At 43.1% G+C, this 27,758-nt stretch overlaps 1 protein-coding gene across 1 annotated transcript in view; it reads left to right on the top strand.

Annotated features, from left to right (window-relative positions):
• The window catches only part of EPHB1 (EPH receptor B1), a 350,262-nt gene that overhangs the window by 149,064 nt on the left and 173,440 nt on the right, over nucleotides 1-27,758 (top strand). The window contains exon 3 of the mRNA XM_066621865.1: nucleotides 2,731-3,412. Within this exon, the coding sequence (XP_066477962.1) occupies nucleotides 2,731-3,412 (682 nt within the window). The remainder of the gene's footprint in view (nucleotides 1-2,730; nucleotides 3,413-27,758) is intronic.

Below are 27,758 nucleotides of genomic sequence, written 5' to 3'. Positions count from 1 at the left end.
AGCCGTTACGTTCTTATTTTGCATACATTTGAGCTTTGCATTGAAATATCACAGATCTCTTACTCCTTGTATTTCATAGCCCTTCTGACCCACAATGTACATTTTTACCCTCTCTACCAATATATGTCCATATATAATGACTGAGAAAAAGCTTTTTTACAAAGTAAGGCTGCAGTCCTATAAATACTTAATTGGTAGTAAGTCTGGTTGAGCTCAGAGGGACTTACTTCTGAGTAGACATGCAAAGGATTGTAGTGTAAATCAGAGGTACCCAAAATGGGGTGTCACGACATCCTAGCCAGGGAAGCCCAGTTCCTGTCCCCTTAAGGGTTGGGACGTTGGGGAAGGCAGCGACATGATCACCAGGATTGTGCTGCTTCTGGGCACAGTGGGGGCTTTTTCAACTTACAGTTAGTAGTGCTAGCCTTCCGGAGGGTGCACGAAGCCCCTGAATGCCTCTGCCGGGCTCCCCAAGGCTTGGAATAACTAAAAATAGCTATTACGACCCACTTCTGGTATCACGATTGTAATTTTTCACAAATCCAAGCCCTCTTCTCGGGCCTGATTCACTTACATGGAGCAACGTGGACTTGAGCTGGTCCAGGTCCAGGTTGCCCCATACCTGTTGCTGGGGCTGATTCAAGGGCAAGGGGACAAATGTCTCCATACTCTGAAGACACCTGCAGCAGCCAAACATCCCCCATGGGATGTAGTGGAGGATGTGCAGGTGCTGCTGCATTGCTGCATGAGACTTTAGGTAGGATTGGGCTGTTACAACCACAAAAACAAAGACCCTCCTCATATATTGACATACTCCTTTTATAAATACAAATATATCCACCCTTTCTGCTTTAATTGTAATTTCTGTTCAACCTTTACTTGTCCCATCCTTGTTTGCATAGCAAAACAGGCAATTTACATTTCTAAACAAAAAGGGAACTTTTCTTGGAATGTGTTCATTTGTTAAAGATCAGTTTGTGGGACCTTTTTCCTGCCTTCATAGATTAGATGGGTAATGTCTAGGGAAAAGGTCTTTTCTGTTCTGGTACCTCATCAGTGGTACACTTTCCCCAAACACATTCACTTGACACTGTCATTACCAGTTCCAGATAAAACGTTAAAACAATGATTCCCAAACTGTTTAACACCGGGACCCGCTTTTAAAAATGACACTCTATTGGGACTCACATAGCTTTGAGACTTAAAAAAAGTTTCACTTTACCAACTGCTCAGTCCTCTGTTTTTATTCTTTTTGACTATGATGGTGGTGGGGTGCATTCTGGAGCATTTGTTGAATTCCATGTTCATTGGATTGGGACCATTCTGGTGGTCTTGCTTCCCCTTTGTCTGGTTTTTGATAAGATCCAAGGCATGTTACTTACCCTTAGTTATTAGTTATTTGATTTTCTCTGTAAACTGCTTTGTGAACTTTTTGTTGAAAAGTGGTATATAAATAGTAATACCCATGAGTAAATGTGCATGTGTGGCTCAGTTTCGCTTTCCATAGGACTCAATACAGTTACCTTGTCAGTTTGGGGTTGACTAGCTTCTTGAGAGTTTGTCGGGTACTTTGTTCATTGGATTGGGACCATTCTGGTGGCATTACATTCCTCTCAGCCTGCATTTTGAAGTGAACCAAGGCAGGTTCACTACTCATGAGTAAACATGGACATGCTGCTCTGTTTCTGTTTCCATAGGACTCAATACATTTTCCTTGTCAACTGTCAGCTTGTCAGTTTTGTGACCCACCAAAAAATAGTGTTACGACCCACTGGTGAATCCTGACCCATAGTTTGTGTTTAAACACAGTTTGTGTTTAAACAACCTTGTTCTTCAGGCTTACATCTTCAATCTCATTTATAATTACTGTATGTTGCAGATTTGGCTCCTATTGTTACTGTAATTCTTTTATATTTATTGATTATATTGCTGGTACTTTGAGCCATCTTTGGAGGGTGACACTGAAGGATAAGGTACAAATGTTTAAATAAATAAACAGCCCTTTCCTGACCCAGAAGTATTATTTCCTGTTTTGGCTAGCTGAGGGAATGACCTGCAGCTTTGAACTGAAACCTTTTCCTCTCCTTTTAAAGGAAACAAATATCATATATCTTGAAAAGAATAACTGAACCATCAACTCATTTTCAGTCATTTATATTAAAACAGCTTGTTAATTTGATGTTTATTTCAATTTCCAATTTCTGGTTTAAAATGATATTTGCCAGCTCCATGCCCAAAATAGTTTACTCAGGAAACTGCCAAGCTTAAGGTGGCTCTGCCAATTAGGGGTTAAAACAGGTCAAGTTACCAGAACAGCAGAAACTAGTTGATTTTGATTATCGTTGTCACAGAACCTTAAGGGCATATGATGTTTCAGAGTAACATCAGCATCAAGGGGCACATGAGTGCAAAATGAAATGTGTGGGTTATTTTGCTGGTCCCAAGCCATCGTGTCTGTGTGTGTACATGCAGACACAAGCATATAACTGGGCCTTAACTTATTGGCATGGCCAATTCCATCTCACAGGCATTGGAAGGACCCTAAAATCAGGGATGTCTCTCATGTTTTTCAGCACTGAAAGTAGAGCATACTATTCCTCCGAGTCCGTGTATCCCTGCCAGCTTGCAGTGATTAATGATCCCCTGGTTTAAAGTGAAATCCTCAAGTTTCTTTCTCTCCATACTTTCCAATTATCTGATGTTTTCTCCTTTTTTATTCATTTCATCCAGTGGGAAGAAGTCAGTGGCTACGATGAGAACCTCAACACAATCCGTACTTACCAAGTCTGCAATGTCTTTGAGCCCAACCAGAACAACTGGCTTCTCACTACGTTCATAAACCGAAGGGGTGCACATCGCATTTACACAGAGATGCGCTTCACTGTGCGGGACTGTAGCAGCCTTCCCAATGTCCCTGGCTCTTGTAAGGAAACCTTCAACTTGTATTACTATGAGACAGACTCTGTCATTGCCACCAAGAAGTCGGCCTTCTGGACTGAGGCCCCCTACCTCAAAGTGGATACCATTGCTGCAGATGAGAGCTTTTCTCAGGTGGACTTTGGTGGGAGGTTGATGAAGGTGAACACAGAGGTGAGGAGCTTTGGGCCTCTCAATCGCAATGGCTTCTACCTTGCCTTTCAGGATTATGGGGCATGCATGTCACTGCTGTCAGTAAGGGTCTTCTTTAAGAAATGCCCAAGTGTGGTGCAGAATTTTGCCATCTTCCCAGAAACTATGACTGGAGCAGAAAGCACCTCTCTGGTGATTGCACGAGGCACGTGCATTCCCAATGCTGAGGAAGTGGATGTGCCCATTAAGTTGTACTGCAATGGTGATGGGGAGTGGATGGTTCCCATTGGTCGCTGCACCTGCAAGGCTGGATATGAGCCTGAAAACAATGTGGCCTGCAAAGGTAAGGCTAAGATTTGCTGAGATGACCTTTGATGGCCATTGGCCTTGTCAACCAAGAGACTTTCTTAGAAGTCCTTGAGATGAATTCACGCTCATGTTGTTAAAGGCCTGACTCTAAATTGCTTTCTTCCATAACAGATTAGAACACTGAATGTGTGCTAGTGCTAACCTGGTTGTCTCAAGGATTATGTAGGGATCTACAAGATTCCATATCTTTTCCCATCTAAAGCTCTAAGTTGGGTCCTCAGCATTCACTCTTCTTATGACAAGAGTTACCAAAATTTGTCCTCTTGCTGCATGTGCTATAACCCAAGCCAGGCACCAAATGTGTACAGCTTAGGCAAGTAAAGAGAAGATGCCTACTAAGCAGTAATTGTGATTTCCTTGCACTTTCTCTCTGCTTGCATTCGCCAGCTGTTTTGCCTTATATGTAGATTATGAGCTCCAAGTAACAGTATACAGTAATTCAGATTTAAAAGTGGGTTGCATGAAGGTGAACAAATTGAAATTAAAAGTCGCTGTTGGTCAAGAGGTCTGCCATTCAGGCGATGTATTGTTGACCTGTTCTAGATGAATTAGCATTTCCCTTGATGGAGCAGCTTTGCAGTTTGGGGGTGCTTGTCAATGCAGCACTGCTTCTGGATGCTCTGATGGTGGAGGTGGCCCAAGGGTTTTGACCTGGCTTAGGTTGGTGAGGTAACTGCATCCATACCTAAGTCAAAGTTGACTGTGGTTATCCATGCATTGACTACATCAAGATTAGGTTACTGTCATGGGTTCTACATGGGGCTACTCTTGAAGATAACTCAGAAACTAGTACAAAATGTGGCTGCACGAGTGGCAGACAGGGCCAGGTGGCTTGACTTGGTCGTGCTGCCTGTGTACCAGCTTCAACAGCTGCCAGTTCATTTCTGGGTACAATTCAAGAATTGTGATTTCCTATGCCATAGTACCTGATAGACCACTATCCCCAAATAGAATGGTTTGTCCCCTATGGTCACCTGAAGAGGCCTTCCTGTGGTATTGACATAATCGGAGGTTGGTTGGCAGCAATGTGGGGGAGGGCCGTCTCTATGATGATACTCCATTTGTGGAATTACCTTCCTTCTGAGATTACTTTGGCCCCCCCTCTGCATATGTGTGTTGGCAATTGAAGATGTTTCTTTCTCTTTTTGTTTTTTGGGATTGGGTTGACTCCACTTTTAGGGAGTGAATTTTTGTTATTTCCCTGGCTGGACCATGGCTTTTGCCTTAAAATCTTCTTGTTTTGTAATAATGTTCTTTCATTTATTGTGGTTTTTCAAATTGACATTGTGAGACACCCTGAATGCCTCTGTTTGCATGGCGAATGGCATATAAATATTTTAAGCAGATAAATTAAATCTCTTATCTCATTGCTGAAGCTCCTGATATGACTCTCAGAAGCATTAGGTCATAGTGAGTGAGCAATCCCTTGGTTGATGGATGATTTGTGGTCTTTCAGAATACTCGTGGAGAAAGCACAGTTGTGAATGGCCAGTGCCATAAATACAAGTAGGATAATGGTGCTTCTGCAGAACCTAGAAGTTTGGATTCAGTCCCTGTTTGGCAAATGCTTCAGAAGACTGGCATTGTTGCCATCAGCATTTTGAGAAACAGCTTCTGATGGAACAAAGGGGAGTGTGGCAAAGACCATGTGTACAGAAGTCTGTGTTTTTTGTAAGTGGACCCAGTTTAGGCTTACCCAGAGGGCACTTTACTTAAATCTCAGCAACTATTTTGCCAAATGTATACTATATAAAACATCTCTCACAGTGTCAGGCCCAAAGTGATCCATGCTGGGGTAATCTTCCAATCCTGATGTGTCAGCAGGGCTTGTCCAGCTGCTTCATAAGCCCAATACAAGTGAGAATGTGTGAGACTGTTATGTATATGCGCCCCACTTCTCTTAGTGGAGAGAAGTTCAAGTAGCTGCAGCATAATATGGGTTCTGGGTTCTTTTAGATAAGAAATCACTGGAGGATTATGGTGTCATGGAAGTATTTGCTTTTCTTACAAATTGGGCATTGTATAGAGTCAGGTAACACACTCCTGTAGGCAGTATCAGGCACATGTGTGTTCTAAGAATGTTTGCAGCTGCCCGCTTCTCCTCTTGTCTTCCATGACAGTTACTTGTACATCAAATCCCCCCTCCCTCTTTCAGAATCTGCAGCTCACAGCTGTCTTTGCCTCTCTCACTGACCACACAGAGGGAGAAGTGAGTCACCTGACACTCACACCTCAGCCTGTCCTCTCAGGTAGATGTACAGGATCCGAGGGGCCTTGTAGAGATTCAGACCCATCAGGGAATTAGGAGTCCAGCCCTATCTATTCTCCACTGCCAATTATAGTGGCACCAAAAAGGCTTCTGCTCTGTCTTGCAGGGGGCTGGACATGGAGATCTCGCTGGTTAAGGGAATATTTGTTCTTTTACTGGGGGTAAGCCTCTGCAGAGCAGAGGGGTCTACTCAGACCTGTACTAGCTCATTTGCTGGTGCAGCTCTGCATGGACCACTGCCATGGGATTGGGTCCGGGAAGGACATAAGGGTTTGGTGGCCGCTGCTGATGCTGAACCCACTCCCTTCCTAGAACCCACTCTCCTCCCATCTCATCCCTCCTCCCCCACCAACTTACCTGTCTTGGTGTGTCCAGGGGCATCTGCACGCTGCCAGAATGATCTTTATGACTACCATAAGGCAGTCAGCGATGGCGGAACACCTGCCGGGGGGGCAGCCCAATAGGATTGAGCTTACCAGATCACTAACTAGCCTCCTGTCTAATTAGCTTACCAAACCTTGATCCCATCTTCCCCCTGAATTCCAGCATACTGGATTCTTATCTTCAATTAGCAAGCTGACCAGCTTGAATGCTATCCTGTAAGAGCAGGTGCTTTAATATTGAAATAACTCCCCAAACTCATTTCCTAATCCTATAACACTCTGCAAACCATTCTTTAAATACATTTATAGCTTTTTTGTTTCTTGCTCAATGAAAAGAAAAAAAGGACCTCTCTCTGTCTCTGTCTCTGTCTCTGTCTCTCTCTCTCATATTCTGGAGCCCAGATACTAGTCTGATGCAGTGCTGTGACTCTCCTTTATAGTTGATGTGTACTTGGAAGGATAAACTGAAGGAGTGAAGGTGTACTACTGTCTAAACAACATGGCTCTGCCCTTCTGTATGTATTGAACTATTCATAGAGGGAGCTGCTTGAATAGAAACCTGAGGAATACAAGAGTAAAAGTTAAAAAGATAGAATAAGATAAAAATGTATGTCCTTTTCTGCTTCCACCATTGATGGTGAAGGTCCACTACACAGCTGGAGAGATGGTAAAGCACAGAACACATACTGTGGAAGTGTCAACATCTAAGGAACAACTTGCAACGTGGCTTCAGTAGGTGCAAGGCTGCATACTGGGGGTCTTTCATTATGAAATAAATGCTATGCAGAGACAACTCCACATCACAATGTCATGCCTATAAGTGGCTGAGAATCTGCAAATGGCAGTGCATCCTTGGTTACATGCCCAAAAATGACACATTCTGAGCACTTGTCTCAGAGAATGTTTGCAGTGTTTGTAGTGAAACCTTGAGAGTACCAACTGCAAATGTTTTTTGTAAATACATCAAGAAGCAGGGAAAGATGTCTGCTTTTTATGTGCAACACACTGTGTAAAAGTTACTTGACCTTATTTGCTCATTCACGCTTTTAAATTCTCTCCAAACAAAATTTTGTCAGCACAGTCTAATATTAGCAAATAGATAGTTCTGCTTTTAGCATGTCTTTTACAAAGTTATTTATTCTTTGCATTTGAAAAAATTGTATTTGTGGAAATTTTTTGAAATTAAGTTATTGAAAAGATGTATATTCTGCCTCATTCGCAAAGAGGTGAGATGTAAAACTGAGTGTCGTTATGTCAAGCCCCCAGATGATCTGACAGGGCAGATATTGAATAGTGTGGGGCACCCAGTAGAACCCTATGCGGACACCACAAGCCAGTGGTCATGGCAGTGACGTAGCTAGCAAGGGACAAGGGGTCCACCCTAGGTGCCAGACTTGGGGAGGGGGGTGACACCACAAGTGAACAAAATCACAGGTTTTACGAATAATACCATCATGTCATATACCATTTGTTGTGGAATTTACAGCAAAATGCAATAGAAAAACTGGAGTGAATATAAGGCAGCTTTGCATGTTCACATGCCCTACATTCTCAGTGAGAAAGGTCTTGGTCTATATAGAATAATGGAAAGAATAAAAGATTCTTACCAGTGTGGCCAAAATAAGCAATGAGCTCCTCATTATTCTCTTTTGATTCTCTTTCTGTGTTACAATGGTAATCCAAGGAATGCCAAACTTATCTTGATAATTCAACCATTAGCTATTCTCATCACAGCACTACATAATGCACCTGGGAAGCTCCCAAATGGGATATGAAAGGGGGTGTCCATCCCTATTGCTTGTCCACAGCATCTAGTAAACACAGAGTCCAACAAATCATCTCCAAGTTTCCTAAAGTGGGATAATTTTCGTAACTGCTGAGGTTCAAATTTGATCTCAGTGTATTCCTAGTCGATTGAAGAAGGAAGTGGAAACTTTTTTATGCAGCAGAAACACCAATAGCATTTATTAGACTTAATAACTGAAGTGTGAGATCCTGAGTGAGATAATGTGCTGTGAAGTAAAGATTCATAAAAATAATTGTGATAACACTTTCTCACCATCCAATGCAATGCAATACAGCCATAAAAGACATAAGAGATAATTGATTATCATATCATACTCACCATCTAGTGGCATCATGAGAAGGTGCGGAAATAAATTGAAACCAAATTAAAACTCACAAAGATTAAATAATGGAGAGGAGAAAAGCTGATGGTGGAGACAAAGAGTAAAAGGATTTTGTGCCATCCGAAGAACATATAGCTAGAGTTTTTAGAACTGAATGAACCTCCCTTGGCTCAAAACAGAAGGGTTCAAGCCTCCCCTAACTTAATACAAGAAAAATCTAACAGCCCAGTCCTATTCCACCATTCTATAGCATGCAGCTACACCAATGGACTGTGCTCTGTATGCTATGGGGTGAGGCGATCAGAAAGCCAGGGAACAGTGCACAATCCATATTTCATGTGTTTTTTTGAACAATAAATGTTGCCTATTTAGCATTTAAAACACAGATATGCTTGTCCCCCCCTTCCTGCCCTCAGGAACATCAACTGCCTCTGAGGAGGAGAGGGAGGAGAAGAAAAATATCGTAATCTCTGATCTCATGGAATTGAGCAGGATGTAAACGCTGTGATGGTAGAAAGATGGGACCCAAATTTCTGAAATGAATAAATATGTTAACTGCCAAGTGGGCCTCCATTCTTCATATAATCTGCCAATGAGCAAGTTTTATAGCATTTCTGCAAATTCATAGTATCTTTCCTGAAAAAGTCAGTGTTTTCTGATCTAACTTTTCCATATCTATGTACTTATAAAACCTTTTAAACAAATCTTACCAGTGATCATTAAATGCTACTACAGAACTAGGTCTCCTTTTCTAATCCCAGGATTCTTCCTTTATGGATGGTGTCATCATTCAGCTCATCATGGCCCAAAGAGTCCATTTCCCTAAAGGGTACAGCACACATTTAGTATGTAGAACCCATCAAGGTGGAATGCCCAGTTTTAGAGTGTAGCAGTAAAGGCTTGCAGTGTAGATCAATTTTTCTTTGACAGAGTTGCTGGCCACATTCTGTAGAATCCTGGTGCTAAGAAGCCATCTCACATATGGTGCTGCCTTGCTCTTGTCTCACAATGCTATGTATTCCACTCCATTATGAGCATTTTATGCCTCACACAAGTTCCAGAATTCTAATCTAGAGAATGTGGTGAGTAACTGCATCAAAGAAAGTCAGGAGTCAAGTATACAGAGGAGAGGTGTGCTGGCTCCGACTATGGAAATGTACCTGCAAATGCGTATGTATCTATTCAAAGGTACATACAGGTGGACCTTGATATCGATTGATTTGGTATCCACTGATTTGACTCACCACTGATACTGAGGTTTGCCTTTACATGCCTTGTAACAAGGAAAAAAAAGCACCAAAATCCAGTTTCCTACCTTCACTCTGTTAGATTCCATTATCCATTTCATTCTATTAGATTCCACTATCCACCCCATCTAGTGGCTGAATGCGGTATACAGTCGATACCAGTCATTTTCAACCAATGTGCCGTGGCAAACTTGTGTGCCGCTAGTGGTCCACAGGTGTGCCACAGGAATTTGGGAGAAGGTCATTTATTAATAGGGCCAATGGGAGATGTGAGCCCCCACTGGCAGCATGGTGTGCCTTGTCAATTGTCAAAAACCTGGTGGTGTGCCCTGACCATTTTATTGCCTTGTCAGTGTGCCATGAGATGGAAAAGGTTGAAAATCACTGGTCTATACCAATGCATTCTGGGGTGACAATAGAGGAGCAAGAAACCTGGAAGTGGGTCTTTAAAGCTATTTTTTCCACTGATTTGGTATTCACTGATTTTTTTTTTTAATCCGCTGGGGATTTCAGAACAGAAGCTCTATGGATAACGAGGCACAACCTGAATGTATTCATATTTTGAACCGCCTTCTCCTGTAGCAGATCATGTATACATCTAGGTCTATGCTAGCTGTCAGCACTCACCAGGCTTTCAGACAGGGGTCTTGCCCAACTCAGATTGGCTCTGTCACTGAGCTATGAAAAAAACCTGTCCAGATGGTATGACCAGGGGCCATCCCAAGACCACAGTGCCTAAGGCAGCATGATTCTCTCCCACCTAAATCCCCCCAATCTCTCCTTTGCATGTGTGCACCTCCGTGGCATTTGGTTTGCTACTGTGGGCAGCAGAGTCTTAGACAAAAGGGACCTTTGTTCTGATTCGGCCACTCTTCTCACTTAACGTTCACCTGAGGTACATGTGAGCATGACCTTGGAAGCCCTTAGAAAAAACCCAACTAGATGCCTAGTTCTTAGCACAGACTGAATTAGCAGCCTATCTGGTTTTGATGCTTCTCTTCAAAAGGCTCTGACTTTCCCATTCCTGCTTCAAAACCCATTGCCCGTGCAGCCCAGCCCTGCTTGTTTGTTCGTGTTAAGGTGCAGAGGCTGTGGTGAGGAAAATTCAAACAGCAGATCAGTCTCTTGAAGGAGGCCATGCAGCAGCTGCCACACAAACACAAAACTCTCTAAAGTGATGTTTGTGATTTCCTGGCTTCAAAGGGTAGCGTGAGTCTGCATTCGCTGGCTGGGCCTCTTTCATCTTTCTCATTATTTTCTGGGCAAAGCGGCAGGAATCGGAACAAGGCTTGATTGGTTCTGATTTAAATGGAACTCCGGGAACGACACTCTGATTCTTTCTCTTAATTGGAACTTTTTCCTCCCTCTTGTTTTTAGGCTTTGTCATGCGTGCTGTCAATTTGATACCGCCTGCTGGAATCCTCAGAAGGGTTGGATTTATAAATATGGAAATGATGTGATTCCTTCTTTTCTGTCACTGCTTTCTGAGTTTTTATTAACAGAGCTCAAATTTTTCTTTATGCCTAGTGGCCTTACTTATATTTTCCATCTTCTGAAATTACATTTCAGTTTGCAAGGAACCATCCAAAGTTGCTAGAAGGCAAGGCAGTGGGAATTTTGGATTGTGTTAAGTCATGGTGACACCCAGCCTAGCTACCATCTCAAAAGCCTGGGAACTAGTATCTGAATTTTTTATAAAGACCAACCTTTAAAATGTGATTATATGCTAATCCTCTCCAGATCTCACAGTAGAAGAAATTGCTTTGAAATGCAACTATTAACCCGCCTCCCCCTTCACAAGCAAGTAGTAGTTTCAAACATTTGGAGCTAATAATTTCTTAGATCTGTTAAATCTTGGAATATTATAATTCACAATACAAGATGTGGTGTAACTATGAGTGCTACAGATGTGAGAACAAGCAATTTCAGGTTTATAAGTACTTGAGAAAACGGGGATTAGTGGCTTCAGTACCCCCTACTTTAAGGCAAAAGAAATTATCACGACTATTCTAACATCTTGAGCTCCTGATCTTAAAGGAAATGTTATGGTTGTATATTGAATTTTCTTCCAAGGTATGGCTTTCCCCTTTTCCTGTTAACAGCTGAGTTTCTTAGTTAAATTTCCACTAATCGTACCACATTTGAAAGATTGACATTTAAGGTTTATTTTGCTTTGGCCACAAACTGAACCGTTTTGTGTGTGTGTTTGTGTGTTGTATAAGCTAGCTGCAGTATGATATTCAGTCACTAGATGTCTCTGTGTGCTCTACGTGGAGTTAAATAGCGGGTGTGTCCTCCATGGTAGACAAAGAAGAGAAAGGCAGAGCTCAAGGTGTGTGGAAACCTTTTTGTTTACAGGTAAGGCAGTCTTGCCTACAAACGCTTTTCTGCTTTATACAGTGATCATTCCAAGACCTGGGCAAACCTGTGTGTCTCTCCAAGCTTCATTCTAATAAAACAAGGCCAATCTGCATTTCTGTTTAGTAAAAGATGAAAGATATCATTCACTCTACTCAATTATGCAATCATTATGCCAAACAAGTGTGATTCTGTGCCTATGTATGCATTTCCAAAACCTTCCAAACACCAGGGAACAAGGCAAGGTGTGAAAGTATAATCTTCTTAAAAGATTTATTTGTGTTTTGCAAAGACGGCTAAGGGTGTAAAGCTGACAAACAGGCCCTATTCCAGATCATCCCCTGCCCTTCTTCCTTCTGTCTGCACTTTATCCCATGTCAGTTCCCGCACAGACTCAGCAGCCTTCTCGCAGCAGTGGAGTCACTCGTTTCAGCCATTTGCACAAAACTAATGACATTTTCACCTAATTCAGGGCAACAGGCTTGTCTTATAACAGAGAGCAGTGAAAAGGCTTAAATTGCTTGCCCTGGGCAAAATGATCTCTCTGAATATAATTCAATTATGAAATATGCTATATTCCTGTAGGGCTTCCCTTTTTTTTTTTTTTTTTTTTTTTTAGGTAAATACTGAAAAAATATTTTGATTTAAACTAAAAATTAAAATGAGATGCATTGGGGGGGGAATGGAAATAGTAGAATTTTGCAAATGTTGGTGATATATAAATCTATCCAACTCTTTTGGTATTTGCTTCCTCCCTCCCCTTCCTGTTGGCTGACATAAATAGCAGAGAAGGACCTTCAACCACATCTTTTGCTCAGGACATTGTTTTCTTTCTTATCTGAAATCTTTAGATCTTGACTGCAAATGATAAGCAGACCAGCCCTTTCCACCTCCCTTAGTTATAAGAATACCAAAACGTTAGGTCAGCCTAACTGTAGGTAAGGCCCCCTGTAAGGTACACTGTTTGATAATGAAGTGCAGCAGCAAGCCACCACCCCCCCCCCCATTTTCAGAATGCTTATTTTAAGTGCCTGACAGTGTTCGGTGGCTGATCATTTCCAATATGCAATTGATGGTCCGTTATGTCTCCTGGTTTATTATAGACAGTGATGAGTTGGCATCCCAAGGTGGTGTTCTCCAGAGAGCCTCTTGCCAACATTCTCCCAAACCCTCTATGTGATGTTTTAATGGCCACTCTCTGACTAAAGCTGAAAACGTAGGCACAAAGTAAGAATGCGTGAAAAGGGCATGGAATGACAAGCGCCTGGTGGCCATTTCCCATAGGACCACTTTAAACGATAGAGACACAAGAACAAAATTGCATAAAGAGATTATTTTAGAACAAAAAGGAAGGATGTGTTTAAAGGTTGCCCTCAGAAAATGAGAGTGCCCTTTAAGCATCTGCTTGCGTTGGCATAGCAGGCCTGCTCCCATGGATCTTGTTTGCTGTTTAATGTTGCCAGGGCTTGGACGTGAATCTGAAGGGCTCGCAGCATGGACCATGAATCCTTATCCTGCTGGCAGGGACCATGAGACTGTGACTGTGCAGCAGTCATAGCAGATGGGTCACACCTTGGAGGCTTTTCTAGCCAAGAGCTTTTACAGATGAATGGGTTGTGCGAACTGTGCCCGAAAGAAGCCCTCACTTGCCCCATCTCCTACAGGAAAAACAAATAAATCTCTCAGAGTAATGTGAAAAGGGGGGGGGGGATAAGTCCATTGGTAATATCCTGCCTTGTGAAAAAACCCCAGTGCTGATGAAAGTACTTGAGAAGCAGATTTTTTTCCTCTCTTTTTGACATGGCTTTGGAATTGTACCCAGAAAGCCTGTTGTCAAAGAGAATAATAATTGACTTCTTTTGCCATGCTACACAAAGCTGCATTGCAAAAAGTAACTTCAGCGGTCATTTTTTTATGATCCCTTACTGTATTGATTAAAAGCAAAGCATTCCCCCCCCCCATTTGAGCCAATTGTGCATAGTTGGTTCCCATGTGTTTCTCCAGGGCAGTCTAGGAATATGAAATTGCAACATTTGTGTGTGCTAAAATAGATTTTCCCTTGATATTAGCCTTGCTGCTCTGGTAGTATATTTAAAGTAGCGAAGTTGGCATTCTTCTTTCTTCTGAGTTAATTGACAACTCCTATGGTTTCATCATGACTCTTGCATATTCTGTTTAAGAAGAACAAACCCCAACATTTCTAGACCACTTGTTTAAAAATAATAAGAGAAAGTTCCTTAGGGTAAAATCTAAAATCCCTGAAAGACCAATGTGGGGAGGAACCTTCTACCCACATTTATTGCTGTATTTGGCTATTACAATTTCAAAACATTTTGATTTGCTGGCCACTTTTCAAGGACAGAATATAAAATTTAAAAATGAACTCTGGTAATTTCATTCTCATACTGACTGTCTTCAGTTCAGTTTGGCCTGAGATCATGCTTTGTGAGTCCATTTCCCAGGTGAGTGAAAAAATGACTACAGGAGCCCTGTTCTAGTTTGTCATGGTGCTGAATGTGCACTGACAGTGCCCCACGCATTTATATTATGGCATTGCTTCTTGAGATTTGTAGTGTGGTTGCTGTAGTACAGACACCAACCTTGTAGTACAGTATATCACAGAAATACACACAGGGCATTTCTAGAATGTGTGACGCACCTTGCAAGTCTGCACTCCATCCCAGGGTTGCTTTTTTGTTTTCAAAGCAAAGTGAAGCGCCTAAGGTTGAAGCAAAATGAAACCTCATCTTTGAATTTGCTTCCTGTATTGAACTGCCATTCTTAATTCCTGGAACTTGTGGAAATAGATTGAAATGGGAGTCAGTAGTGTGAATATTGCTGCAACATTGTGTATGCTTACTTGGGTGGAAGCCCCATTAAACCCAGTAGGTTTTTCCCCAGCCTAAATATTGCAGAGGATCAGGCTAGATACCTTAATTTTGTATTTTTACTCCTTTTTAAAAAGTAAATTTTTTAATTTATATATATATTTTTTAAATTACTATTGTGAATTGCATGTGGGAGGCTCACGAGCTATGGTAAAGCACATTGAGAGCCAGGATAGTTAGTGCAATGGTTCTCACACATTTAGCGCCAGGATCCACTTTTTAGAATGAGAATCTGTCAGGACCCACTGGAAGTGATGTCATGACCAGAAGTGACATCATCAAGCAGGAAAGTTTTTCACAATCCTTGGCTGCAGTCCTAGCCACACTCACCCAGAAGTAAGTCCCATTGACTATCATTGTTAAAATAATATACATTGTAGCTTGTTAAAAGTACAGGTCTGTAACATTTCCCCAAATGCAGTCACATCCCATCAGGTCTAATATATTAAAAATAAAATATTGAAATGAATGGGGACCCACCTGAAATTGGCCCATGACCCACCTAGAGGATCCCGACCCACAGTTTGAGAAACACTTGTGTAGTGGTTCAGGAGTTGGACTTAGACCTGGAAGATCCAGATTCAAATTCCCATTCAGCCGTGAAACTTTTTGTATGACCTTGGGAGTAGTCATTATCTCTCAGCTCAGCCTCACCTACCTTACAGGGTTGATGTGAAAAATAAAAAATGAAATAAATGTACATTTCAGACATTTTGGGACACAGAATAGGAGACAACTTATGATTTAATCTAATCAAGTAGAACAGCATATTGTTTGTCAGTTTGTGTTCATTTCAAAGGTCTCATCTGGTTTCAGAAAGAAATTAGCAACAAACCCTTACACACATGCACCAACCTAAGCTGCTGACTTTGGGCAGCTAATCTGTTGAGCACAACCATGCTGCTGTTCAATAACCATTCCAGGCACTTGAAGGACTCCAAAGAATGATTGCTTGTCTGGGGCCCCATTGCCAAGGACCTTCACAAGGGAAGGAGTGCAGAGCTATTGTGTGTTACTTTTTAGGTGGGCTTTGAATAGGTGTTCCCAGTGCTTTTTTTGTAAAAAAAAAAAAAAAGTGCAGGAACTCACTTGTTAATCTTTTATTTATTTATTTACCTCCCCACCTAAAAAAGGAAGAAGAAGAAAATTATTCCTTATGGAGATTTGAACCTCCATCCTCTGCCTCCATAGAGCAGCACTTTAGCAATTGAGCCATAGGAGCTCTTAGACTCAAAGTGTTTGGAACTAATACTTGAGGTGCTGACGGCCACCAGCTTGGTTCAAGACCTTATATATTAGTTCTGAGCACTTTGAGTACAGGAGTTCCTATAGCTGAATGGAGAGGGTGCTGGGCTGTGGAACACAAGGTCAGAGGTTTGAATCTTGCCTTTGCCAGCAGTGCAAAAAGCACTTTTGACTACAGGAGTTCCTATAGCCCAATGGAGAGAGTGCTGGGCTGTGGAGCACGGGATCGGAGGTTCAAATCCCGCCCTAGCCAGCAGTGCAAAAAAAAAAGGGGGGGGTGGAGCTAGTGGGGAAAAAAAGGTGCAGGAAAGTCGTTCCCTTGCATTCTATTACAAAAAAAGCCCTGGGTGTACCCATGGTGGCCCATCCATGAGGTTAGGTGATGCAGGTTGCATCAGTGGGAGATTGAGGGGGTGAGACGGCATTGGTTTTGGGCTGCCCTTCACTCTCTGTTTGTTACCACTGTTGACTTCCTCTGACTGGTCACGGATATTATCTGCATTGATCCACTTTCTGCTTGCCCTCTTTAACTTGATCCTGGCATTCCTATTAAATCAAACTGGAAGTCAGGAACAAGACACAGAACTTTTTGCTGTAGTCATTGTTCAGAGGCAGCTTTAGTGGACACAAGGAGTAACACCGAGAGGTGTTCCAAGTCACACTGTTCCCTCTGTCATCTCATGCTTTTAATATTGTGAGCCCTTTCGGGACAGAGTATTGTTTATATATTTGGCTAGGTAAACAGCTTTGTGAACCTTTGTTAAAAAGCAGTGTATAAATATTGTTAATACTGCAGCAGGATTATCTGAGCAGGTTGCAACAGCCCACACGTGGGCTCTGGAGATTGGAATTGCCAGAATGGGTCATTTGGTCCCTTAAATTACAATGATCATACTCAAGGGAAGTTTGTAACAACAATCTGTACTGTAAGATAATGAACGTGGTTCATTATCATGTTCTCTTCCATGCTTTGACTTGTTTTTCACTGAATTATGATGGACTATGTAGGGCAAAATTAACAAATGTGCAAATCTTGGCCCTGTTTAATACCTGTTGAGCAGGATAGAGTTTGTACACTTGATTTATCACCAGAGTTGAATGGAAAGCTTTAAGGGTAGAATCCACCTTGCATCATATGTAGTAGATGTGTTCTCTCCCCCTCTCTATTTTTGCAAGCTCCCAAGAGGCACACATGGTCTGACATCTGTTCAAAGCCATTGTCAACCTGAGCAGCTGAGATGAGCCACTTAATAAGCCTGGGGGAATTGTCACTAAAAATTCCAAGTCTTCGAAGACTGAGGAAAATGGGCCTAATTCCACTGCTGAGGAAAAATAGGCCTGCATTGTTTAGCTCTTTGTCCCCCTGTTTCCCCCCAGCCCTAGAACAAAAGCAGCAGATATCATGGGGCTATTAGACCAGCGGGCTTCATGCTGACAGCCAAACTCAGGGGGCACTTAGGGAGCCATTAATACCAGCTTTTATCGGCACTTAGCTGCTCACTCAGTGTCCCTAAGTGAAATGCAAAAGCAGAGCACAATCTTCATCAGAGGAGGTATTTCAGGGCCCTGGGAGATTAACAGTGTGATTCTGGGTCCAAGTGACCAAGGCCATTACCAGGGTGGCCCTGGAAAAAAAAAAAAAGAAGATTGTGCCTTTGTGTTTCCTCTCTTCATATTTTGTATGTCCACCTCTTGCTCAGGTAGCTGTTTTAGATTTTATCATACAATCAGCAGCTTGTGGATCCTGCCAGGCAGGAACCTGAAAAGTGCTGCGGTTGCTTTTGAAACAAATAATGGTTTTCAGCGCTCCAAAATGTCAAGTACATGATAAAGGTTTTCCTAGGGGCAGATCAGTGTAGAGTGGCCTAACAAGCCTGTCATGCTTCAGGTCCACTGTTCTAGTTCCGATCTACTAAGCACCACAGAAATAAGGCCCACACATGCCCCTTAGCTTTTGCGTGTTTGGATGCCAGTATAGGTGTTATAAATGTAAAGGAGTATAAGGATATGTGCATCCTGATAAATGATGCTACAGTTTCAGGGGCCTGTCCCTATTTTTGGAGAAGTGGAGAGGGAGTTGGTGAATCCTTTCCCTCCTGTATTATTTTCCTTATCAAAATTGTGCCATGGCTGCTGTTTACCTGTGGAGAGGGAAATATAGATATATGTATTTTTGGTACCTACAGGGCAAAAAACCGCCTTGTTGGGCAGTAGGTAATGTTAATTGAGAAAACAAACAAAACCATATTTTGAAGAAATTGGCAGCCTCTAGTATCTGCATTTACAAAGAAGAAGAAAACACACATGCACAGACACAGCAACATAAGAGATATAATCATGGATCTTCCACATATAGGTATAACCTAATTATCCACAGATTTTTCACCCATGGTTTTATCTCAACGCAATGTGAAGGGTCCTTTAAAGCAGGGATCTCTTTTCAGCCAAAGGGCCACATCATGTATCTGGTACAGTGTCGAGGGAAGCAAAAATTAAATAATAAAATTTAAATAAATACATTCGAGATGGAATGTAGATGAATGAATAAATGAATGGGCTTAAACACCCAGGGTTTCTCCAAGCACCAACACAGCCCAAGAAATAAACCACACATCTAAATGGACGCCCATTCCCCTACCCCACAAGCACAACTCCGGTTGTGTTTGGTCAACTGGGCCAGAGGCTCTCGGGATCAGAGGCTAGCTGCAGGCCGGATAGAGGCTGGTCGCAGGCTGGAGTTTGGAGACCCCTGCTTTAAAGGAAAAAAGTTGTTTAACAATAGCCTCATTAATGTGTGAGAGGGTAGCTGACTGACAATTCATCATTCATTCTCTCTCCAGGCACTTAAAACAGCTTCACTCTGAGGCAACCAACCTCTCCCTTCCCCCTGAGCACCGGAAAGAATGCTAAATGGCAGTGAAGCCTTTATAAGCGCCTGGAGAGAGACTGATTGTTTGTTTGATGCACTACACAGGTCAGCAAGGCTGTTTTTAAATCGCCTAGCAAAGGGACATTGTTTTTTAAATGGATTTGCTTTAATGTGATTTTTGCAATCCACTTGAGTTCTGGGAACGAAACCCTCATGAATAAACCCTAGACTTAACCTGTAATGCAGGGATTTTCAAACTGGGGCATCGCAACGCCCCAACCTGAAGGCCCTGGCCTCTGCCCCCTCAAGGGGCAGGGGCAGCGAGGAGGCAGGGAGGAGGCAGTGATCATATCACTCAGGGGGCTGCAGGGGCTTGGCTGGTCTTACCAGAGCCTCCTGCAGCCTCCCAGGGGTGTGGGGAGTCCTGTGCTACCATCTGCAGGGCTCCCCAAAGCTTGAGAAATGAAAGTGGAGCAATTGCGCTCCACTTCTGGTTTTGCGGAGGCAGGGTACAATCGCTCCACTTTCACTTCTGAAGCTTCGGGAAGCCCTGAAGATGGTTACGCAGGGCTCCACGCACCCCCAGGAGGCTGTAGGAGGCTCTGGTAAGTGCATCCAAGCCCCTGCAGCCCCCTGAGTGACATAATCCTGGGGATCGTGTCACTGCCTTCCCCCCGCCCCCACTGCCTACCTGCCCCCACAATGACTTAGAGTGGATTCAAACTCCCTGAGAGTTTGCAAACCAATGCTGTAATGTGTAATTTGGCCCAAATGCTTTAGTGTCGGATTGTTCCTGCAGTCAGAAATGAATCTATGCAATGCACATCATTTCCTAATTGTTACTGTTCTTTTTTTGCTATTTTAAATAAGAAAAAAACAGTCATTGAAAATCAGTGGGGATTTAAAAGGGGATTGGACAAGTTTCTAGAGGAAAAATCCATTACGGGGTACAAGCCATGAGGTGTATGCGCAACCTCCTGATTTTAGAAATGGGCTATGTCAGAAGGCCAGATGCAAGGGAGGGCACCAGGAAGAGGTCTCTTGTTTTCTGGTGTGCTCCCTGGGGCATTTGGTGGGCCGCTGTGAGATACAGGAAGCTGGACTAGATGGGCCTATGGCCTGATCCAGTAGGGCTGTTCTTATGTTCTTATGTTCAGTGGGAGCATTTTTTCTATTTCAATGGGGGGGGGAACATGATTGAAATTGGAAGTGTGGCTGGGGTGTAAAGTGGTAAGGTCCTCTATCTCCACACAGTTTTGTCCAGTTTCACTGTTCCCCCTAGCCTAATGCTTGCTGTTTAAACAGCAAAACAAAACACAAAACCCAGACCAGACTTTGCATTTCATGTAACATTCACTTTGGCCCTAAGATGACATTGGATAAACTGTTACCAGTAGTTGATGTTAAAATAAAAGAACACCTATGCGTCATTTACTGATGCACTGAAAATGGAGAATACAATCCTTGCTGCATTTTGCATCTTACTATGTTGTAAGATTTTGCTTTGTTTTGCTGTGGAATATGGTGTCATGAGTGTGTTTTGGGGTTAACTTACCTTTTGAAACTCTTGGCATGTTTGCTCTGGCTGAAACTTAATTAGCGTTTGAAAGGGTTTCTTTGCAACATTTGCAGGGCACATTTGTTCCTAACCTGGGTAAACTCATTACATGTAACCCAGGTAATCTCATTGTGTGTATCAGCCCAATCCTATCAAGACAATTTAGCTCTGGCCTGCAACAGAATGAGGTGGTCACTTCTAGGTGGTAGAATAGACTGCATCAGTTCAGACTGCAGGTGGAGAACCACATTTGTCTGTGTTTCCCTAGGTTAAAAATTCTCTAGAGATGAAAACCTATGTAGGAGGCAAAGGATAGAGCTAAGTACTATAGAGATGAGTATCTCCTAAGTACTATGGAGATGAGTGCAGGTTAATGGAGAGCTGCAGTTGGCTTTGATGACCTGGCACTTGTCCCTTAAATGCCTGCCTCTTTTTCACATGTTATGTGATACAATACAAGATATATGCACATATCAATCTGTCATCTGTTAACTGAGCTCACTGTTGTCCACATTGAGTGGTAGCAGCTCTTTGGCGGTCTGGGCTGTTGTCTTTCCCAGTCCTACCTGGAGATGCCAGTGACTGAACCTGGGACCTTCTGCATGCAAAGCAGTTTGTGCTGTGTACTGAGTTACGGCCCCTCCCATAGAACAAGCCCAGTGGTTGCCTGAGGAATTGAAGCAGTTCGGAGTTTGCTTGTTCCAAGTGGAAAACAAACAAGCAGAGTATGAGGGGTAATCTGATCCCCTCCTTCTGCAGTCGCTTCTTATTAATTCTTCTTGTAACACAGATAAGGTCTTTCAAATGATGTACTGCAGAGTAGAAGATAAATTTCACTGCCCAACTCAGCTGGATGTTTAAATCAATGTGGCCAATAAACTGAAAAAAGTGTGATGCTGATCAAGTTTGATTCCTTTTGAAGCAAGCAGGTAACTGTGCAGTTTCCTTGCTGCTTCTGGACACAACCAGAAAGACATGTGTTCGTTTGGCTTTGACCTGAATGATAGGGGCAACTTCTGTAAGGAATAGTCAAAACTACTCTCATTGCTTTGCAATGCTTATGGTAGGTGATCTATAAATAACATGCCCCCTTCTATTTCTCTCTGTTTTGAAGAGGCTATCAGCCCAATCCTAATCAACTTTCTAGTGCTGATGCAGCTGTAGTGTAGCCCCCAGGTTAGGGAAGAAACATTCCCTTACCTTGAGGAGGTCTCCATGACTGCCCCTGTACCACCGGATGCAGGGTGCAACTCATTGGCATTGCTGCAACAACACTGGAAAGTTAGTTAAGAGTGGGCAGTTAGGCCCAAATCCTAACCAACTTTCCCACACTGACACAGCTGTGCCAATGGGGCATGTGCTGTATCCTGCAATTGGGTGGCAGTCACAGGCCTCCTCAAGGTAAGGGAATGTTTGTTCCCTTACCTCAGAGCTGCATTGCCATGTCAGGGCTGGAAACTTGGTTAGGATTGCGCCCACAGTCTCATAAGATTCATGTTAGAAAACCCAGCCAGTCACCCACCCAGGCAAGGATGTTTATTTCTTGACTCAACACTGAAAGTGACAGTATCACGATATAGAATAATTGGCTGTTTTCAGCTGTGTAGAGTTTGCAGTAGCCTGGAACCAATGTGGCATTTTCAAATCTCCCCCTCCCTGGTTTATGCACACCACAGCGTTTCTTACTGTTTAAGGCACGAGTGATAGTCTTTACATATGTCACAGGAAGCCTAACTGGTGCTGTTTGGAGAAAAGCTCAGATGGTTTGCTGCTATTGAGCTGCTATTGAGCTTCATTGAGATATGAATAGATTTGATATGGTACCACAATGCCAAATGTCTATGATTGACTTTGGTGACTTGGGGCCCAATCCTATGCAGTGTGCGCCAGCTCACTGCTGGCATGCAATGTTGCAAAGATTCCATAAGGCGTGCTTATGGCCCTTGGCACTGGTGGAGTGCCGCTGCTAGTCCAGCACTGGCTGGCACTTGGCAGGCACCATGAGCACACCTCGGCAGTCATGCAGACTGCTGAGCAGCAAAGAGGTAGGGGGTGGCATGGGAGAGGTGGGGGAGAAGGTGTTCTGGAGCGGGAGGAGGCAGAGGGAGGGTGGAGAGAGGGTGTGGAGGAGGTGTGCTGGGGGAGGGAGCGGGGCGAGAGGGAGGCGGGACTGGTGGTAAGCTCCACCAGATCCTGTGCCTCTGTGTCAGGCTACCCGCCCGACACAAGAGGCTCTTTATTCTTGCGTCGCCATACAATTGAGTAGCCCCATTGCGGGGCGACTTGCCTTACCCGGAGGAAGGGGACAAAAGTTCCCTTCTCCCTTGGAGGCAGCGGCGGCTGCCTGGGGTTTGTTGGATGCAGCAGCAGCAGCCATTTTTAGCGCTGCTGAAGCTCCACATGCCAGGCAACTCAGGGTTGGGCTGTCAGTAATACAACAGTGAATTGGTGTGTCTGCATTCATGGTTTTCTCAGTACATGATGCCATACACTGAGCACAAGAGCACATGTCCAAAAAGGCAATTTCTAGTTCTTTTCAGCAACACATGGGGATTTATCACACCACTGAAAAAACAGTTGAGGTGGGCTGCTTCTTAGCAGTGTGCTCTCCAGGTTCAGGCTGATGTGAATCTGCTGAAATTCCAAGGGCCGCTGCTTTGCCATTGGGTTTAGAGACTCCATGCAAAAGCTTAAGGAAGTCACCAAGAGGATCTATGAGGAACATTAACTTCAAAGTGCTCTTGGGTCATCTGGATTTCCCAACCTGATGGAAAGTGAATGACTGCTACTTTTCTCTCTGCATCTCAGATCAGAAAGAATGTCTGATGTGGAATCTCTTCTTAGTAATATTCTTGTGCCTTGGGATTAAAAATTCTTCATTATGCTTCATTATTATACAAACCTGTAGTTATTGTAATCAAATCTGACAGCATGATTGCTTTCCAATTCTGGGTGGACAGACAGTTCACAGACTCAGAAATTCCTGAGTTCCTGGGAGTTAATTTGTTGTATGGACCTTCCCTCCATCTGCTGCTCCTTGGTCATTGCCTGTCCCATATACATATTGCTTTCATTGCATGTACAGTACCATTATATGGCACCCAGGACTGATGTGCCTGGTGCAACTGAGAAAAGTGCAAGCATAATCAATCACCCCAGCAGAAGTAAACTTCTCATGATGCTAACCTGTGCCGTATTTCTTAACAGTGGTCTCTGCCCTTGACACATTGTGTGCAAATGAATTTTTTTTTTCTGCATTTATGTTATGTACATAACCTTCTATGGGCAAAATTTGGGTAGCTAGAGCCCCCTTCCACTCTCATCTTCTCAATCATCACCAAAGTTACATTTCAACTCAGTGTTGTGTTGGATTTTAGTTTCCCAGGCAGCCTTCCCATTCCTCTCTTCTACAATAGTGGCTCGGGTGTGTTTTGTCTCCGACTGACCAGGTTTCTCCTTTAAACGGTCTCCCTTTCCGTATTCATGCCATGCTTCTCTCTCGCTCCCCCCCTCTACATTCTTCCCCCACTGCCTGTGCTGTCTTTGTCTCCCTTCCTCATTTGTCTTTCTCTCGAACCTGTCTCTGGTTCACTCTCAAGGCCAGATTCATGAAAGGGATAGCATTTTCCGTTGGTAGAATTTTAATGACTGGGTGCCCACATTTCTAGCCAATATCTTTTTTTCCTATTCTCCGGAACAGGACTGATAATGACTGATTTCCTGCATTTATAGCTCACAGGCAGATGGAAACAATAGTGTGGCTAATAGTGAAAGAGCAACGGTTTGAGTTTGTTTTAGTAAAGATGGACATTCTGTAATTGTCAAGGGAGCAATTTGCCATCGGTCGAAAAGAGAGTTATGCCTTTGCTTAAGGGTGCCCAGCCTGAAATTCAAGGTTTCTTTCCGAAGTTTCTGTTTTGGTGGCTGTATTTTTTCTTCCTCTTTTTCCTGAGTGTGAGTGTGATTGTGAGTTTGCACCCAGTTGAAACTACCAGTATAGCAACTAATTCAGTATGAAAGAACAACTCATACACTTCTTGAAGTTGGTGTGTCCAGGAACACAAAATATTCCAATGATGATCACCTTTTTTGCAACATATTTATGCCAGCACATTTAGGTTCACATTTCTGGTGTTTTATTTCTTAGGACATTCCTCATCATTGTCACTATATATCTGTATCTTTTCTTGTGCCTCCGGGACTCTTGCATTTTAAGTTCTTCTTCCTATAATATTTTTACTCCTTTTTGCAATTCATAGGTATTGAACTTTATGCTATTTCTAAGTACCCACAATCAAAATCTCTCTGTATGTTCCAGTCACCTGGAAATATTCTGTGGCTCCTCCCCTTAACAAAAATCACACTAGATTTATTTCAGCCACTCACCTCTCAATGTATTTATATTTTTTGAGCATGCTATATTTGGGGGTCATGCTTCTTACTGAAGATTTCAATGCATGCCATGCCAAACAACATCCGAATACCCATTATTTCCAGTGGATATTTATTGTTAGGAATCTTGCTAAGAAGCCAAGATCTTTCTGGTCCAGCATTCTTCCTCCCACAGTGGCCAACTGGTTGTCTTTGGAAAGCATACAAGCAGGTCTTGCTGGCAATTGCCCTGTCCACTCTTGCTCCCCAGCAACTGTTATTTAGTGACAGACACGAGGGAGGTTCCAGTTAGCTCTCGTGCGTAATAGCTGAATAGATCTATTCTCCCAACAGGCAAAATGTGTCACCAATACCAGTGCCAACTTTTTCAGGTACAGCTGACAACATGAAGTTCAGGCAAACAAAGTTGGGAAAAAACTTGCTGACTCCAAAAGGTTTTCGATCAGTAGTAGGGAGTGCACTCAATAAAACAGGCAAAATAAACAATAACACAGCGCATGAGGCCAGCAAATCATACTTGCCGGGAGACTGAGCATATGTAATAAACAGGTCATTGGAGAGATGTTGTGATGGGTCACAACATTAGATGGGCAAATAGGCAGTAGTGGTATGGTGGAAGTGTCATCTCCACAATGTCACTATGCTTCAGGGTTGGTCCACAATGTCCTGATGCCTAAGGTGGCACATGCCAAATGCTGCCCCACTTAGCTGATGATGTGCCAGCCTCTCACCTCCCCACTCGCTTTCTCTTCCTCTCTGTTCCCCTCTGTTCCCCTCTTCCTTTTCCAATCAAGGGAATGGAAGGAGAAGGAGGAACAATGGAGGCCAGTGGGACAGAGATGGCCCCCTTCACTAATATGCTGCCTGATGTAACTGCTTCAGTTGGCCTCATGGATGAGCCAGCCCTGCTATGCTTGCATAAGGGGAAGCAATCACTGATTGACAATAGGGGTGTTCTCATGAACCTCCATTGCCTATCTAATTGGTCTATAGATGATACATAGCAAATAATATAATCTTGGAAGATAGCTACTCTCCATTGCTTCAGGGTTGCTGTTATGCTTTCCTTAGAAGCTGTTGGTGTAGGTTTATTATCCCTGCCTGTTCCTCTTTTCCTTAGTAAAGGTATGGTTCCAAGAGTAATTTAATATATGGAAGATGACGGTGTGCTGTATACTGATGCTGAAGGATGCAGCAATCTTGAAGCATGCAAGATGCTTTGTTAACAATTAAATATTTTTCACTTGAGTTTGCAGCTAACTTGAATATTTACGAAGATCACCAGTTCAACCAATATTATGAATTTGGACTGGGCAAATTAACAGAGACCTGCCATCTTTTTAGTGGCACTTGGACTCAATCAGCAAGTTAAGTGGTTTTGGGATTCCCAAGCCAATAGTCCTCATTTGTATTTTCTCCCCATCTTTCTCCCATAATTGGAAGTGGGGTGCTTGGTGAACATCTAGTTTTACCAGAGGGTCATTTTAGCAAGGGAATGGAGCATGGCAAGTGAAAGCCCCTTGCCTTACCCTGCAGAATGGCATCCAGCCAAGACCCCTTGTCCCAGAGACTCCTAGTTTCTGCTACTGTTTTCCCTCTAGGATGGCCATTGGAAGCAGTGGCAACACTCAAAGTGATGGGGGGGGGATCTCATTGATCATCCCTTCGCTACTGATACCAGGTAGGTGGTTAAATAGAAAAAAGCACCTAAGCTGCTATGTAGTCGGTTTCATTCTTCATCCTGACCTGTGTTTGTGTCCATAACTAAGATGAGCTGCAGTGAATCCGTTTATATACCCCACAAGCCACCCATTTAATTATGCCCGACATATTATCAAACATACTTTTGAAAAGTGTATCTGCCTCTAGCCCAGGGGTGCTCAAACTTTCAACTTTAGGGATGCTGGACCTTTAACAAGTGTATAGAAGAGAGAATTGCAGCAGGTGCAACTTGTCATCCCACAGATGACAAGCTATACCTGCTGAAATTCTCTCTTCTATACACTTGTTAAAGGTCCAGCATCCCTAAAGTTGAAAGTTTGAGCACCCCTGCTCTAGCCCAAAGCTGTTGCTTTTGGGGGTGCCACCAAGGGTGAAATCCTTGGTCAGCTGGCTCAGCTTTCGAATCCACAAGGAAACCAGGCTATGTGCATAGAGCTATATGCTAGTTTTGAAAAGTGGTCTGGGCCCCTGTTTTTGTGTGGTGACCCACTTTTTCTTAGGCAGCTGGGAAACAACTCCATTTCCAGGCTCCCTTCCCACTCCCCATTCATTCCTCCCTTTCCATGCCCTCCGATCATTGCTTTTAATCTTTCCTTCCCCACCCCACCCCCACCCCCGTTTTTCTGCTGTCTGAATGGTGCACAGCCCACCACAGTCTCACTGCCATTGCTCGGCTGTGATCTTTAGATAGACATTGTACATTATTTGCCAACAGGATGGCTCAGGCGCAAAGAGGAGCTTAAGAAGACACCATCTGCCTCTGTCTTTCACACACATTCTCTGCTCTTTCTCTCTGTTATTTTTTTGTGTGAACATCCATACAGAAACGCAATTGCTAATTAGAGCGAGAGAAAGAGGGAGTGGAAAACAGAAAGAGGAGATCTGGGAGTAATTCTGCCTCCATGCAAATCAATCAGTCTTTAAAGGCAGAGAGGAGAATAATGGGGAGAGGGCCTTTCTCTCAAAGGGGTGGCAGTGGGTTATTTTGACAAAACAAGTGACAAAGGTCTTTCCAATGTGAAAAGATGGCTTTAAAAAACTTTTCAGCATAAAAAGGAGGGAAAGGATACAAAAAGAAGCAAAAGAGAGTGTTTCTTACCAACTCCCACTGCTAAACTCTCTCAATAGATCCATTCGGTAATTGTCTCTATTAAAAGAACTGTAAAGTGTATCATTTTCATGAATGCTTTGTGTATACGTGTTATATATGTGTGTGGATGCTTCCCCTCCCCCGCAAAAAAATCTGGCCACAATTTTGTA

This window comes from Tiliqua scincoides, chromosome 3, assembly GCF_035046505.1.
Source record: "Tiliqua scincoides isolate rTilSci1 chromosome 3, rTilSci1.hap2, whole genome shotgun sequence".
NCBI classification, from domain to species: domain Eukaryota; kingdom Metazoa; phylum Chordata; class Lepidosauria; order Squamata; family Scincidae; genus Tiliqua; species Tiliqua scincoides.
This window is presented reverse-complemented; position numbering and strand designations above follow the sequence as displayed.